This window comes from Teleopsis dalmanni, unplaced genomic scaffold, assembly GCF_002237135.1.
Source record: "Teleopsis dalmanni isolate 2A unplaced genomic scaffold, ASM223713v2 unscaffolded_contig_0241, whole genome shotgun sequence".
NCBI classification, from domain to species: Eukaryota; Metazoa; Arthropoda; class Insecta; order Diptera; family Diopsidae; genus Teleopsis; species Teleopsis dalmanni.
In genome coordinates, this window is record NW_024031623.1 from 542 (window position 1) to 16,216 (window position 15,675).

General features: G+C 29.6%; 2 protein-coding genes and 2 long non-coding RNA genes across 7 annotated transcripts; all 4 read left to right on the forward strand.

The window, feature by feature from the left end:
- The first annotated feature begins 901 nt into the window (after nucleotides 1-901).
- On the forward strand, nucleotides 902-1,562 carry LOC119663238. The gene is made up of 2 exons (XR_005250992.1): nucleotides 902-1,415; nucleotides 1,476-1,562. It is a non-coding gene; the product is annotated as an uncharacterized LOC119663238 (long non-coding RNA).
- A 3,204-nt stretch (nucleotides 1,563-4,766) lies between these two features.
- Nucleotides 4,767-12,473, forward strand: LOC119663237. Of its 4 annotated transcripts, none has more exons than XR_005250990.1 (3): nucleotides 4,767-4,907; nucleotides 6,380-6,875; nucleotides 12,387-12,473. It is a non-coding gene; the product is annotated as an uncharacterized LOC119663237 (long non-coding RNA). The 4 variants fall into 4 exon arrangements; XR_005250991.1 differs by lacking the exon at nucleotides 12,387-12,473 and adding an exon at nucleotides 6,936-7,022; XR_005250989.1 differs by lacking the exons at nucleotides 4,767-4,907; nucleotides 6,380-6,875 and adding exons at nucleotides 10,225-10,358; nucleotides 11,831-12,326.
- A 1,555-nt stretch (nucleotides 12,474-14,028) lies between these two features.
- On the forward strand, nucleotides 14,029-14,949 carry LOC119663235. Its single transcript, XM_038072894.1, has one exon. The coding sequence runs from the start codon at nucleotides 14,029-14,031 to the stop codon at nucleotides 14,947-14,949; it is 921 nt and encodes a 306-aa protein (XP_037928822.1).
- A 92-nt stretch (nucleotides 14,950-15,041) lies between these two features.
- LOC119663239 lies at nucleotides 15,042-15,632 on the forward strand (the record flags this gene model as incomplete). The annotated part of the gene is made up of 1 exon (XM_038072895.1): nucleotides 15,042-15,632. A coding segment is annotated over exon 1 (591 nt), but the record flags the coding sequence as incomplete, so codon positions are not given.
- Between the last annotated feature and the right edge of the window lie 43 nt (nucleotides 15,633-15,675).

A 15,675-nucleotide genomic window follows, 5' to 3' on the forward strand; every position in this document is an offset into this window, starting at 1 on the left:
TTTTATATTTTTCACATATATGTAAGTTTTGTGTAATATAGTAAAGTTAGTACCTTTTAGGTACTAAAAAGATATCGGAAAACATATTCCCTATGAGTTGAATAATATAAAACCTTATTTGAATAATCCGATATTATCCAACATAACATATCTGCTTCAACATAAAAGAGTCTGTCCGTTTTCGAGGGATAAAAATGAGAACATTTGTAAAAATATTCAAAGTCAGTTCTTTATCAATTCAAATACTGAAAAACGGAAGAACTGACAATATGATATATATAAATATTAATATATTTTCTATATTTCACCCTTAAGTTCCTCTGGAATGAATCACATACCATATTTACTTAACATGAACCTCTGCCAAACAAATTGGTGTTATGCGAGTACCACACTGTCTACATATTCTATTATTGAAGTTTTTACTTCATTATAAACTCAATTAATGATCAGCGATAAGAATAATTTCTAAACAAAATGAATAGTTCTGTGTCAATCGCAGAACTATAAGTATAATAGTGTAAAAGTATAATATATGCATATGTTTACGGTTATATGAACTCAAATTGAAAATATATAATTTCAATCATTATCACAAAGTATATACCGAATTAGTCTTGTTAAATAATAAAAATAATGTAGCTCATTATTTATTATTTAAATGAATAATAAATGAATACTGAGCACAAATAGTGCTCTAAACAATATAAGAAATAGGTGTGAAAACAGTCTAATGTGTATACTATAAAGATTCTATCTCTTTATATTATTTACCCTCCTTTTTATTCACCTAAGCTACTACCTAGCCACACCTAAGTATCTATATAAAATCATGATTGTAATAATTTCATTAACTAATTAAACTCAAACTAATTTTTAATTAAAAAGAAGTCAATAAAATATTAATTTATACTTATAGGTAATGCTGCTTGTAAATCCTACCAAAGCTGTTACTGTACCATATACAATTTGGAATATCATGACATCACGCGGCTTATTGCTTATTGCTTACAGCTGATTAGGTCTATTAAATTATGCGATATGGAGTCAATGTCGTCACTAAAATACTAGACCTGTCGGATTCTGTATCTGATGTTTTTTTTCGCATTTCATACGAATTACTAGTGCGATGGATGTTAAAAAACTCATTGATGAAATCGAAATTTATTTGACAAAATGTATGCGATAAAAAGAAGGAAATTATTTTTAATCCATTTAAATGTGGGCTTAAAATTTCGAATTTAGATAAAAAAAGACTTAAATGGAACGTATTATTAACGGGAAGTTTAACCAAATATGCACCTATCCAAGAAGAAATGTTTATGCAAGGCGAATATATGTTACAACCTCTCTAATGACAAATGAAGAGTGATTGTGAAAATAAAAAAGAACAATTTAATTTACAAAGGAAAAATGTACCTATATTTGTATTTTAAAATTTATATACAATATAAGAATATTTATGTCCCATTTAGATATAACTGAACGACATTACTGAGGATATTTTCTTAATAAAATAGAATACTAGAACAAGGAAAGTCACCAATGTTGCAAATTTTATTGTCCATTAAACTAGGGTTCTATCAATTCTGGAAAATAGTTTCATCGCTTATTATGGATTGTAGAAAATAAAAATCTTTTCTATTATAAAAAGTATAACCGAATGTGAAGCAATTTTTCGTTAAATACATATGGTATTTTGAAGTTATCCTTTAATTTTTAATTGAACACTTTATTTATAAGTTTCTTATAAAATTGAGCGATTCTCCAAAATTAAACGAATGTAGATTTAAAGATAATTACGACGAAAATTACGAAGAAAACTGTTTTGCTAATGCAAAGGTTTTTAAATAGTACCAAATTATAAGAAAAATATTTTGTTTTTAAATTGATTATTAATTATTTTATAATTGAAATCATGACATAACAATTAAAAAATTATAAAATGTAACTGACAGGTTTCGAACAGTAGTGAATTGTAAAAACGAAATTTTTAGTTAATTGAATTTTTAGCTGACCATACAGCTGTTTCGAGTAATGGCTGTTTCTAGCGAATACCCCATCCTTGTAAATATTTCCTTCTCCTTCCTTCTCATTTTCCCTTCCTCCTCAATGCATTAGGCAAATCTGCTACACAGATGATTGTCTCATCTGCATGAGGTCCAACTTCCCCAGTTGAAACTACATTGAGCTTAACAATTACCTTAGGACTCACTCTGTTTACTACGTTACTACGGTAAGTGGAAGATTAAGATCAATGCCCTAAGAGGTTCCGTCTTCACGACAGCCCTTATGGGCCAGTGTGCTGATCGCGTTTGGAACATTAAAACCTCGGAATAAACTGTCGTATAAAAGGTGTGTTTTGGATACTGTCAAGATATCGGAAAATATAAGTCCGAGTGCAGTGCTGTTCGAAGACTTTTATGATTTTTATATGTGCGGGAGAAATTTTTTTGTACCTGTGGAGATTTTTTTTATTTTTGTAAATTTTCGTGAATTTAAAATTGTGAATGAAAGGTACTGAAGGAGATTAAATAAAAAGATTCAAGATTTTTAACAATTAAAAACAATACATATCCTTGTTTAAATAGTGGTAATAAATTAACATATCAATGAAATACGTGTGATGAAATTAATCGAGCATAGGTGTTCCAACACTCATTTATAATAATTCCAACAATCATCTGCAATACTAAAAAGTTGGACTATATGAATAACGGCAGCTTTATACATCGTTAAAATAATGAAATACCGAGACGGTGGACAGGTATTTAAAAAGTGACGGAGAAGATAACCGAGTCCACATTTGAAAAGATCTTATAAGCAGTACAATTCCTACATATTTTATTATTATATTAAAAAAAATTTGATTTTAAATTTAAAATTTATAAGAAAAATTTTGTTTTGAGGACATTTGAGGAAATCTTGAACACAATAATACGAATCAATTAAAAATTTATGCATATATATATATATATATAATTTAGTTAAACATAAATTAAGAAAAGAAATTTAAATAATTAAAAACATATTTTTTTGTTATGATATAAAACAATTTATTTTATAAATAAGTGGTAATTAAAGTGAATTTAAAAGCAAATGTTGTTTTAATCAATATCGGTAAATGAAATAAGTGCATATTATTTTTATACAATGTAAAAGTTTAAGGAAAATAATTACATAGAAATTACAAAAATTATTGAAAAACCTTAAAAGAAATTAATTTATATACCATATATATGGTATATAAATGATATATAATGGTTAAAAATACATATAAAAGCACCACAACATCAAAGAAAATTTCTATAAACTCAAATAATTTAGAGTTTCATTTGTTTCAAATACATTTTTTTTCTTAAAAGTTTCAACCAAAAACAAAGAACATACATATATATCTCGAAAAGACAGATTCTTTCCATATGGGCGAAAGAGATTGCAGACCAAATAGTGAAAGGCGTACGTGAATAAGGCGCGAATTAGCTGTTTATAGCAAAGCAGCTTAACTTTGCAGTTGAGCTGGTTGTATAATTATTTATATTTTTAACGTCTAATCAATGAAATAAATGGAATTGTCTAAGCGGCTTGTTATGATTGCAGTCACGTCATGGCAATTGTTGTTGCTTTTAATGCAAAATGAAGTGAGATGCTAGTGTCAAATTTTCATTTTGTATTGAAAGCAACAACAGAGTGTTGGAAGGCTTTCCTTCGACACCGTATGGTTCGAAGGTCTGATGCACAAACTATGCCACTTCGGCTTCCTTACAACACTCTGTAGTGTTATCCACCAGTTCCTTTCTAATAGATCCTTCGACAGATAAGTTCGAGGCTACTTCGTAAAACCGAATACGAACAGCACTACTATAGAATACTATTTGTTTCATAAAAAAATGTTTGAAAACCTTTCTGTTTTTAAAGAATCCTTATTATTCCATTAGCAATATATATTATGGACACATAATTAAGAAAATATTGGAAAAAGTGTACATAACCTTCTTAAAATTTATTATATAAAGAAATATTAGGGGTATTCAGGATGTCTGTGCATCCTTGCAAACTCAAATAATCGAGAACACACGTTGTGCATATTAGTCTTGAAAATATTTAGAACAGATGATTTTTGTTTACATATTTATTTGCTTGTAAAATATAACCCAGATTCGATAATTTGGCATATAATAATTTCCACTAATGCCAAAAACAAGTGAAAAGCAGAATGCATTGACATTGTCCGACATTGTTGGACGTAAAGTAAATAAAAAATCAAACAATTGCACAAAATCATAAAATTACAAAATAACAAAATCAAAACAAACTTAACAGTTTCGCTGAAGTATAGAGTCTTGAAAATCAAATATGCAAGAGGTAATTGGTGTTAAAAATATGGTCTTGAATATTGTCTTGCAAATCAAGTGCAGAATTATAAGAAAAGAAATTGTTTTTGTAAAATCAAATAAATTTGTACATGCAACGATGCACAGACATCTTGAATACACCTATTGTACATTTTTTTTTATAGTTTTATAGTCTGTAAATAAACAGTTTTAAGATGCCTTATTTTAATTTCTGTTTGAAGTCTAGCACTAAATCCATTTTAATTTACATAATCCTAACCTCATATAAGAAAAAATTTTACAACATTTTGTTCTAAAAGCCTAATGTGGAAGTTGTTTGTCCGAATATTATTATGTACAATATACACTATTAAACATGTCATTTCAATATCAAAGAACATATTTATTGCCACCACTGTAAATGACAGTTGTCAAATGACAACTAAAAAACAAATAAAGTAAATGGGAGAAATTACTTAAATTTAAAAGTAAAGTAAATTATTTAACAAGGCACTCCAATATACAGAGGAAGAGCGTCAGATACGTAAACAAATATTAGCACATTACTCAAAGGTGATACCAACAAAATATTTAAATTGTGAAATTATTGAGAAAGTAGGATTATAATATGTAAAAAAGGCACAAAGTTCTAATAGTTGACGTATTGATTGTATAGTGATTTGAAAGATTAATAACCTCCATTACGAATATTGAAACTCCAGCAAGAAAATTCCAGCAATATTAGTCTATAAATTTCATTGTTAACTATAATCGTCAGTTGATTAAGTTTAATTAAGATATTAACAAATAAAAGTGTTAACTGAAATAGGCCAACGATTCTATTGTATTATCTGTTGTTGTTGCTACTGCTGTAACCAAATGCCCATTTCACAGCAAACACACAAAAGGTTGACAAGACTTGGTATATGGAATGAGATGAGGAAGAAAGTATAAAAACACGATGTAGGTACCGGTATGAAAGTTGTATTTAACATGGGTCCAGGTGAAATACCTACACTTGTCTATAGCAGTTTTGTAACTTCAAAATATCTTGATATTATTAATAAATTTAAATTTTGTTATTACTAGAGAGCACCTAGTCTAAGTTTAATAAGAATTAAGCTGTTTTTATATTTTTCACATATATGTAAGTTTTGTGTAATATAGTAAAGTTAGTACCTTTTAGGTAGTAAAACGATATCGGAAAACATATTCCCTATGAGTTGAATAATATAAAACTTTATTTGAATAATCCGATATTATCCAACATAACATATCTGCTTCAACATAAAAGAGTTTGTCTGTTTTCGAGGGATAAAAATGAGAACATTTGAAAAAATATTCAAAGTCATTTCTTTATCAATTCAAATACTGAAAAACGGAAGAACTGACAATATGATATATATTAATATTAATATATTTTCTATATTTCACCCTTAAGTTCCTCTGGAATGAATCACATACCATATTTACTTAACATGAACCTCTGCCAAACAAATTGGTGTTATGCGAGTACCACACTGTCTACATATTCTATTATTGAAGTTTTTACTTCATTATAAACTCAATTAATGATCAGCGATAAGAATAATTTCTAAACAAAATGAATAGTTCTGTGTCAATCGCAGAACTATAAGTATAATAGTGTAAAAGTATAATATATGCATATGTTTACGGTTATATGAACTCAAATTGAAAATATATAATTTCAATCATTATCACAAAGTATATACCGAATTAGTCTTGTTAAATAATAAAAATAATGTAGCTCATTATTTATTATTTAAATGAATAATAAATGAATACTGAGCACAAATAGTGCTCTAAACAATATAAGAAATAGGTGTGAAAACAGTCTAATGTGTATACTATAAAGATTCTATCTCTTTATATTATTTACCCTCCTTTTTATTCACCTAAGCTACTACCTAGCCACACCTAAGTATCTATATAAAATCATGATTGTAATAATTTCATTAACTAATTAAACTCAAACTAATTTTTAATTAAAAAGAAGTCAATAAAATATTAATTTATACTTATAGGTAATGCTGCTTGTAAATCCTACCAAAGCTGTTACTGTACCATATACAATTTGGAATATCATGACATCACGCGGCTTATTGCTTATTGCTTACAGCTGATTAGGTCTATTAAATTATGCGATATGGAGTCAATGTCGTCACTAAAATACTAGACCTGTCGGATTCTGTATCTGATGTTTTTTTTCGCATTTCATACGAATTACTAGTGCGATGGATGTTAAAAAACTCATTGATGAAATCGAAATTTATTTGACAAAATGTATGCGATAAAAAGAAGGAAATTATTTTTAATCCATTTAAATGTGGGCTTAAAATTTCGAATTTAGATAAAAAAAGACTTAAATGGAAAGTATTATTAACGGGAAGTTTAACCAAATATGCACCTATCCAAGAAGAAATGTTTATGCAAGGCGAATATATGTTACAACCTCTCTAATGACAAATGAAGAGTGATTGTGAAAATAAAAAAGAACAATTTAATTTACAAAGGAAAAATGTACCTATATTTGTATTTTAAAATTTATATACAATATAACAATATTTATGTCCCATTTAGATATAACTGAATGACATTACTGAGGATATTTTCTTAATAAAATAGAATACTAGAACAAGGAAAGTCACCAATGTTGCAAATTTTATTGTCCATTAAACTAGGGTTCTATCAATTCTGGAAAATAGTTTCATCGCTTATTATGGATTGTAGAAAATAAAAATCTTTTCTATTATAAAAAGTATAACCGAATGTGAAGCAATTTTTCGTTAAATACATATGGTATTTTGAAGTTATCCTTTAATTTTTAATTGAACACTTTATTTATAAGTTTCTTATAAAATTGAGCGATTCTCCAAAATTAAACGAATGTAGATTTAAAGATAATTACGACGAAAATTACGAAGAAAACTGTTTTGCTAATGCAAAGGTTTTTAAATAGTACCAAATTATAAGAAAAATATTTTGTTTTTAAATTGATTATTAATTATTTTATAATTGAAATCATGACATAACAATTAAAAAATTATAAAATGTAACTGACAGGTTTCGAACAGTAGTGAATTGTAAAAACGAAATTTTTAGTTAATTGAATTTTTAGCTGACCATACAGCTGTTTCGAGTAATGGCTGTTTCTAGCGAATACCCCATCCTTGTAAATATTTCCTTCTCCTTCCTTCTCATTTTCCCTTCCTCCTCAATGCATTAGGCAAATCTGCTACACAGATGATTGTCTCATCTGCATGAGGTCCAACTTCCCCAGTTGAAACTACATTGAGCTTAACAATTACCTTAGGACTCACTCTGTTTACTACGTTACTACGGTAAGTGGAAGATTAAGATCAATGCCCTAAGAGGTTCCGTCTTCACGACAGCCCTTATGGGCCAGTGTGCTGATCGCGTTTGGAACATTAAAACCTCGGAATAAACTGTCGTATAAAAGGTGTGTTTTGGATACTGTCAAGATATCGGAAAATATAAGTCCGAGTGCAGTGCTGTTCGAAGACTTTTATGATTTTTATATGTGCGGGAGAAATTTTTTTGTACCTGTGGAGATTTTTTTTATTTTTGTAAATTTTCGTGAATTTAAAATTGTGAATGAAAGGTACTGAAGGAGATTAAATAAAAAGATTCAAGATTTTTAACAATTAAAAACAATACATATCCTTGTTTAAATAGTGGTAATAAATTAACATATCAATGAAATACGTGTGATGAAATTAATCGAGCATAGGTGTTCCAACACTCATTTATAATAATTCCAACAATCATCTGCAATACTAAAAAGTTGGACTATATGAATAACGGCAGCTTTATACATCGTTAAAATAATGAAATACCGAGACGGTGGACAGGTATTTAAAAAGTGACGGAGAAGATAACCGAGTCCACATTTGAAAAGATCTTATAAGCAGTACAATTCCTACATATTTTATTATTATATTAAAAAAAATTTGATTTTAAATTTAAAATTTATAAGAAAAATTTTGTTTTGAGGAGAAATCTTGAACACAATAATACGAATCAATTAAAAATTTATGCATATATATATATATATATAATTTAGTTAAACATAAATTAAGAAAAGAAATTTAAATAATTAAAAACATATTTTTTTGTTATGATATAAAACAATTTATTTTATAAATAAGTGGTAATTAAAGTGAATTTAAAAGCAAATGTTGTTTTAATCAATATCGGTAAATGAAATAAGTGCATATTATTTTTATACAATGTAAAAGTTTAAGGAAAATAATTACATAGAAATTACAAAAATTATTGAAAAACCTTAAAAGAAATTAATTTATATACCATATATATGGTATATAAATGATATATAATGGTTAAAAATACATATAAAAGCACCACAACATCAAAGAAAATTTCTATAAACTCAAATAATTTAGAGTTCATTTGTTTCAAATACATTTTTTTTCTTAAAAGTTTCAACCAAAAACAAAGAACATACATATATATCTCGAAAAGACAGATTCTTTCCATATGGGCGAAAGAGATTGCAGACCAAATAGTGAAAGGCGTACGTGAATAAGGCGCGAATTAGCTGTTTATAGCAAAGCAGCTTAACTTTGCAGTTGAGCTGGTTGTATAATTATTTATATTTTTAACGTCTAATCAATGAAATAAATGGAATTGTCTAAGCGGCTTGTTATGATTGCAGTCACGTCATGGCAATTGTTGTTGCTTTTAATGCAAAATGAAGTGAGATGCTAGTGTCAAATTTTCATTTTGTATTGAAAGCAACAACAGAGTGTTGGAAGGCTTTCCTTCGACACCGTATGGTTCGAAGGTCTGATGCACAAACTATGCCACTTCGGCTTCCTTACAACACTCTGTAGTGTTATCCACCAGTTCCTTTCTAATAGATCCTTCGACAGATAAGTTCGAGGCTACTTCGTAAAACCGAATACGAACAGCACTACTATAGAATACTATTTGTTTCATAAAAAAATGTTTGAAAACCTTTCTGTTTTTAAAGAATCCTTATTATTCCATTAGCAATATATATTATGGACACATAATTAAGAAAATATTGGAAAAAGTGTACATAACCTTCTTAAAATTTATTATATAAAGAAATATTAGGGGTATTCAGGATGTCTGTGCATCCTTGCAAACTCAAATAATCGAGAACACACGTTGTGCATATTAGTCTTGAAAATATTTAGAACAGATGATTTTTGTTTACATATTTATTTGCTTGTAAAATATAACCCAGATTCGATAATTTGGCATATAATAATTTCCACTAATGCCAAAAACAAGTGAAAAGCAGAATGCATTGACATTGTCCGACATTGTTGGACGTAAAGTAAATAAAAAATCAAACAATTGCACAAAATCATAAAATTACAAAATAACAAAATCAAAACAAACTTAACAGTTTCGCTGAAGTATAGAGTCTTGAAAATCAAATATGCAAGAGGTAATTGGTGTTAAAAATATGGTCTTGAATATTGTCTTGCAAATCAAGTGCAGAATTATAAGAAAAGAAATTGTTTTTGTAAAATCAAATAAATTTGTACATGCAACGATGCACAGACATCTTGAATACACCTATTGTACATTTTTTTTTATAGTTTTATAGTCTGTAAATAAACAGTTTTAAGATGCCTTATTTTAATTTCTGTTTGAAGTCTAGCACTAAATCCATTTTAATTTACATAATCCTAACCTCATATAAGAAAAAATTTTACAACATTTTGTTCTAAAAGCCTAATGTGGAAGTTGTTTGTCCGAATATTATTATGTACAATATACACTATTAAACATGTCATTTCAATATCAAAGAACATATTTATTGCCACCACTGTAAATGACTGTTGTCAAATGACAACTAAAAAACAAATAAAGTAAATGGGAGAAATTACTTAAATTTAAAAGTAAAGTAAATTATTTAACAAGGCACTCCAATATACAGAGGAAGAGCGTCAGATACGTAAACAAATATTAGCACATTACTCAAAGGTGATACCAACAAAATATTTAAATTGTGAAATTATTGAGAAAGTAGGATTATAATATGTAAAAAAGGCACAAAGTTCTAATAGTTGACGTATTGATTGTATAGTGATTTGAAAGATTAATAACCTCCATTACGAATATTGAAACTCCAGCAAGAAAATTCCAGCAATATTAGTCTATAAATTTCATTGTTAACTATAATCGTCAGTTGATTAAGTTTAATTAAGATATTAACAAATAAAAGTGTTAACTGAAATAGGCCAACGATTCTATTGTATTATCTGTTGTTGTTGCTACTGCTGTAACCAAATGCCCATTTCACAGCAAACACACAAAAGGTTGACAAGACTTGGTATATGGAATGAGATGAGGAAGAAAGTATAAAAACACGATGTAGGTACCGGTATGAAAGTTGTATTTAACATGGGTCCAGGTGAAATACCTACACTTGTCTATAGCAGTTTTGTAACTTCAAAATATCTTGATATTATTAATAAATTTAAATTTTGTTATTACTAGAGAGCACCTAGTCTAAGTTTAATAAGAATTAAGCTGTTTTTATATTTTTCACATATATGTAAGTTTTGTGTAATATAGTAAAGTTAGTACCTTTTAGGTAGTAAAAAGATATCGGAAAACATATTCCCTATGAGTTGAATAATATAAAACTTTATTTGAATAATCCGATATTATCCAACATAACATATCTGCTTCAACATAAAAGAGTCTGTCTGTTTTCGAGGGATAAAAATGAGAACATTTGTAAAAATATTCAAAGTCAGTTCTTTATCAATTCAAATACTGAAAAACGGAAGAACTGACAATATGATATATATAAATATTAATATATTTTCTATATTTCACCCTTAAGTTCCTCTGGAATGAATCACATACCATATTTACTTAACATGAACCTCTGCCAAACAAATTGGTGTTATGCGAGTACCACACTGTCTACATATTCTATTATTGAAGTTTTTACTTCATTATAAACTCAATTAATGAGCAGCGATAAGAATAATTTCTAAATAAAATGAATAGTTCTGTGTCAATCGCAGAACTATAAGTATAATAGTGTAAAAGTATAATATATGCATATGTTTACGGTTATATGAACTCAAATTGAAAATATATAATTTCAATCATTATCACAAAGTATATACCGAATTAGTCTTGTTAAATAATAAAAATAATGTAGCTCATTATTTATTATTTAAATGAATAATAAATGAATACTGAGCACAAATAGTGCTCTAAACAATATAAGAAATAGGTGTGAAAACAGTCTAATGTGTATACTATAAAGATTCTATCTCTTTATATTATTTACCCTCCTTTTTATTCACCTAAGCTACTACCTAGCCACACCTAAGTATCTATATAAAATCATGATTGTAATAATTTCATTAACTAATTAAACTCAAACTAATTTTTAATTAAAAAGAAGTCAATAAAATATTAATTTATACTTATAGGTAATGCTGCTTGTAAATCCTACCAAAGCTGTTACTGTACCATATACAATTTGGAATATCATGACATCACGCGGCTTATTGCTTATTGCTTACAGCTGATTAGGCCTATTAAATTATGCGATATGGAGTCAATGTCGTCACTAAAATACTAGACCTGTCGGATTCTGTATCTGATGTTTTTTTTCGCATTTCATACGAATTACTAGTGCGATGGATGTTAAAAAACTCATTGATGAAATCGAAATTTATTTGACAAAATGTATGCGATAAAAAGAAGGAAATTATTTTTAATCCATTTAAATGTGGGCTTAAAATTTCGAATTTAGATAAAAAAAGACTTAAATAGAAAGTATTATTAACGGGAAGTTTAACCAAATATGCACCTATCCAAGAAGAAATGTTTATGCAAGGCGAATATATGTTACAACCTCTCTAATGACAAATGAAGAGTGATTGTGAAAATAAAAAAGAACAATTTCATTTACAAAGGAAAAATGTACCTATATTTGTATTTTAAAATTTATATACAATATAAGAATATTTATGTCCCATTTAGATATAACTGAACGACATTACTGAGGATATTTTCTTAATAAAATAGAATACTAGAACAAGGAAAGTCACCAATGTTGCAAATTTTATTGTCCATTAAACTAGGGTTCTATCAATTCTGGAAAATAGTTTCATCGCTTATTATGGATTGTAGAAAATAAAAATCTTTTCTATTATAAAAAGTATAACCGGATGTGAAGCAATTTTTCGTTAAATACATATGGTATTTTGAAGTTATCCTTTAATTTTTAATTGAACACTTTATTTATAAGTTTCTTATAAAATTGAGCGATTCTCCAAAATTAAACGAATGTAGATTTAAAGATAATTACGACGAAAATTACGAAGAAAACTGTTTTGCTAATGCAAAGGTTTTTAAATAGTACCAATTTATAAGAAAAATATTTTGTTTTTAAATTGATTATTAATTATTTTATAATTGAAATCATGACATAACAATTAAAAAATTATAAAATGTAACTGACAGGTTTCGAACAGTAGTGAATTGTAAAAACGAAATTTTTAGTTAATTGAATTTTTAGCTGACCATACAGCTGTTTCGAGTAATGGCTGTTTCTAACGAATACTCCATCCTTGTAAATATTTCCTTCTCCTTCCTTCTCATTGTCCCTTCCTCCTCAATGCATTAGGCAAATCTGCTACGCAGATGATTGTCTCATCTACATGAGGTCGAACTTCCCCAGTTGAAACTACATTGAGCTTAACAATTACCTTAGGACTCTCTCTGTTTACTACGTTACTACGGTAAGTGGAAGATTAAGATCAATGCCCTAAGAGGTTCCGTCTTCACGACAGCCCTTATGGGCCAGTGTGCTGATCGCATTTGGACCTTTAAAAGGTGTGCTTTGGATACTGTCAAGATATCGGAAAATATAAGTCCGAGTGCAGTGCTGTTCGAAGACTTTTATGATTTTTATATGTGCGGGAGAAATTTTTTTGTACCTGTGGAGATTTTTCTTATTTTTGTAAATTTTCGTGAATTAAAATTGTAAATGAAAGGTACTGAAGGAGATTAAATAAAAAGATTCAAGATTTTTAACAATTAAAAACAATACATATCCTTGTTTAAATAGTGGTAATAAATTAACATATCAATGAAATACGTGTGATGAAATTAATCGAGCATAGGTGTTCCAACACTCATTTATAATAATTCCAACAATCATCTGCAATACTAAAAAGTTGGACTATATGAATAACGGCAGCTTTATACACCGTTAAAATAATGAATACCGAGACGGTGAACAGGTATTTAAAAAGTGACCGCAAGTAAAGGGGAAGATAATCGAGTCCACATTTGAAAAGATCTGTGGCGAACTCGCCACACATACTGCAGCGCCCTCTGTGTGTGAATGTACACGCACTCGCACCATCTGTGGGCAAAAGGAACATTTTTCAATGAGCAGCTAACTTCAGTAACTGGCGACTGGCTTCCTTCTTCTTCCTATTTTGCACGTTTTAGTAACACAACGTTTTTATCATTTTGTAAACATTTGTTATATTTATTTAAAATAAAGTATGTGGTAAAAACCCACATAATTGGTGACCCCGACGCAAATTAAACACATAATTGGAAGCAGCGCAAGTTATTTATTTATTTCATAAAGTCAAAACAAACTTGCACAATGTTGGGTGACGCAATGCTGAACAAAGAAGCAGAAATGTCTAATGCCGACAAAGAAACAACAGCAAAGTCAGCAGCAGCAAGCACGAATTTCACAACAGTAAAAAACGATATTGATGCAGTAAAGTTAACGAATTTGCCTTCATTTTTGCAAACTGACCCGGAGTTATGGTTTACTCAAGTGGACGGATTACTACACATCAATCGCATCACCTCTGATCTATCCAAATTCTACACGGTAATCACAGCACTAGACGGCGAAACGCTTCGTCAAGTTTCAGACATAGCAAAAAATCCGCCAGCTACGGGCAAATATGAAACGTTGAAAAATGAATTAATTTCACGATTTGGGGAGTCGCGTCAGAAACAATTGATTAAATTGCTAACGGATTTAGACGTGTCTAACAAGCGTCCAACGCAGTTGCTTCGAGAGATGAGAGATCTGGCAGCGTCAAATATGTCGGAAGACGCCTTGTCAGCACTTTGGTTGCAGCGATTGCCTAGTAACATTCGTTGCATCTTATCTGCGTGCAGCTCCAAGGATGTTAATCAAATGGCCGAATTGGCAGATAGAATAACTGACAATATGCCCACTCCTCATTATGTTATGGCTACCGCATCTGCAATTAACCGACGCAGTAACACAGAGGAATCAACATTGGAGGCACGTGTGACAGCGTTAGAAATATCTCTGCAACAAGTGGTAAGTAAACTAAGTGAAATAGCAATAGAGCTCAGACGACCAGCAAACTCACAGGGGCGAAGCAGGGCTCGCAGTTCTAGCAGAACTCAGTTTAAAAGTCAGCGTGAAGATCGAAAAGTCTGTTATTATCACATTAAATTTGGAACAGCTGCAACAAAATGCTTAAAACCATGCGAGTTCGGCTGCCAAACAACTAATATCAAACAGAAGGAAAACTAAAACCGTTGTCGTCCACAAGTGCAGTAAACGACAACGCGCTGGAACACTGCACTGAAGAAGCTCGTTTACATGTAATTGATCGTATCTCAAATATGAAGTTTCTAGTTGACACCGGATCGGCCGTATCCATTATTCCTTTAGCAGCAATCACAGTGAAACGCAATCTAGTGCCAGATGAACTAAAATTATTCGCAGCAAATAATTCATTTATTAAAACGTACGGTACTAAGAGACTTAGCATCAATCTTGGTTTACGACGCAGTTTCAATTGGAACTTCATTATAGCAGACGTCAAATGTCCAATCTTGGGCGCAGATTTTCTGGCGAAATATGGTCTAATTCCAGACATAAAATCAAGACGGTTATTAGACCCGCTTACTACATTGTCGTCATCTGGTGCAATTGAAACCACATCGATACATTCGGTATACACATTGGATCCAAATTCAAAATTCTTTACAATCGTCAACAAATACATTGATTTGTGCAGTGCAAATAACTATAGCCTACCTGACGCATCTGTAGTCTGCCATCAAATAGTCACTGATGGTCAGCCAGTGCATGAAAGGTCACGCCGTTATTCAACGGAAAAATTAAAGGCAATTCGTGAAGAATTTTCAACGCTGTTGGAGCAAGGAATTATTCGTCCGTCAAACAGTCCGTGGTCGAGTCCAATTCACCTGGTAAAAAAGAAAACAGGTGCTTGGAGAGCCTGCGGTGACTTTA

What these genes read in the sequence shown, in the direction of transcription:
- LOC119663235 (XM_038072894.1), top strand. Translation starts at nt 14,029, where the DNA reads ATGTTGGGTGACGCAATGCTGAACAAAGAAGCAGAAATGTCTAATGCC.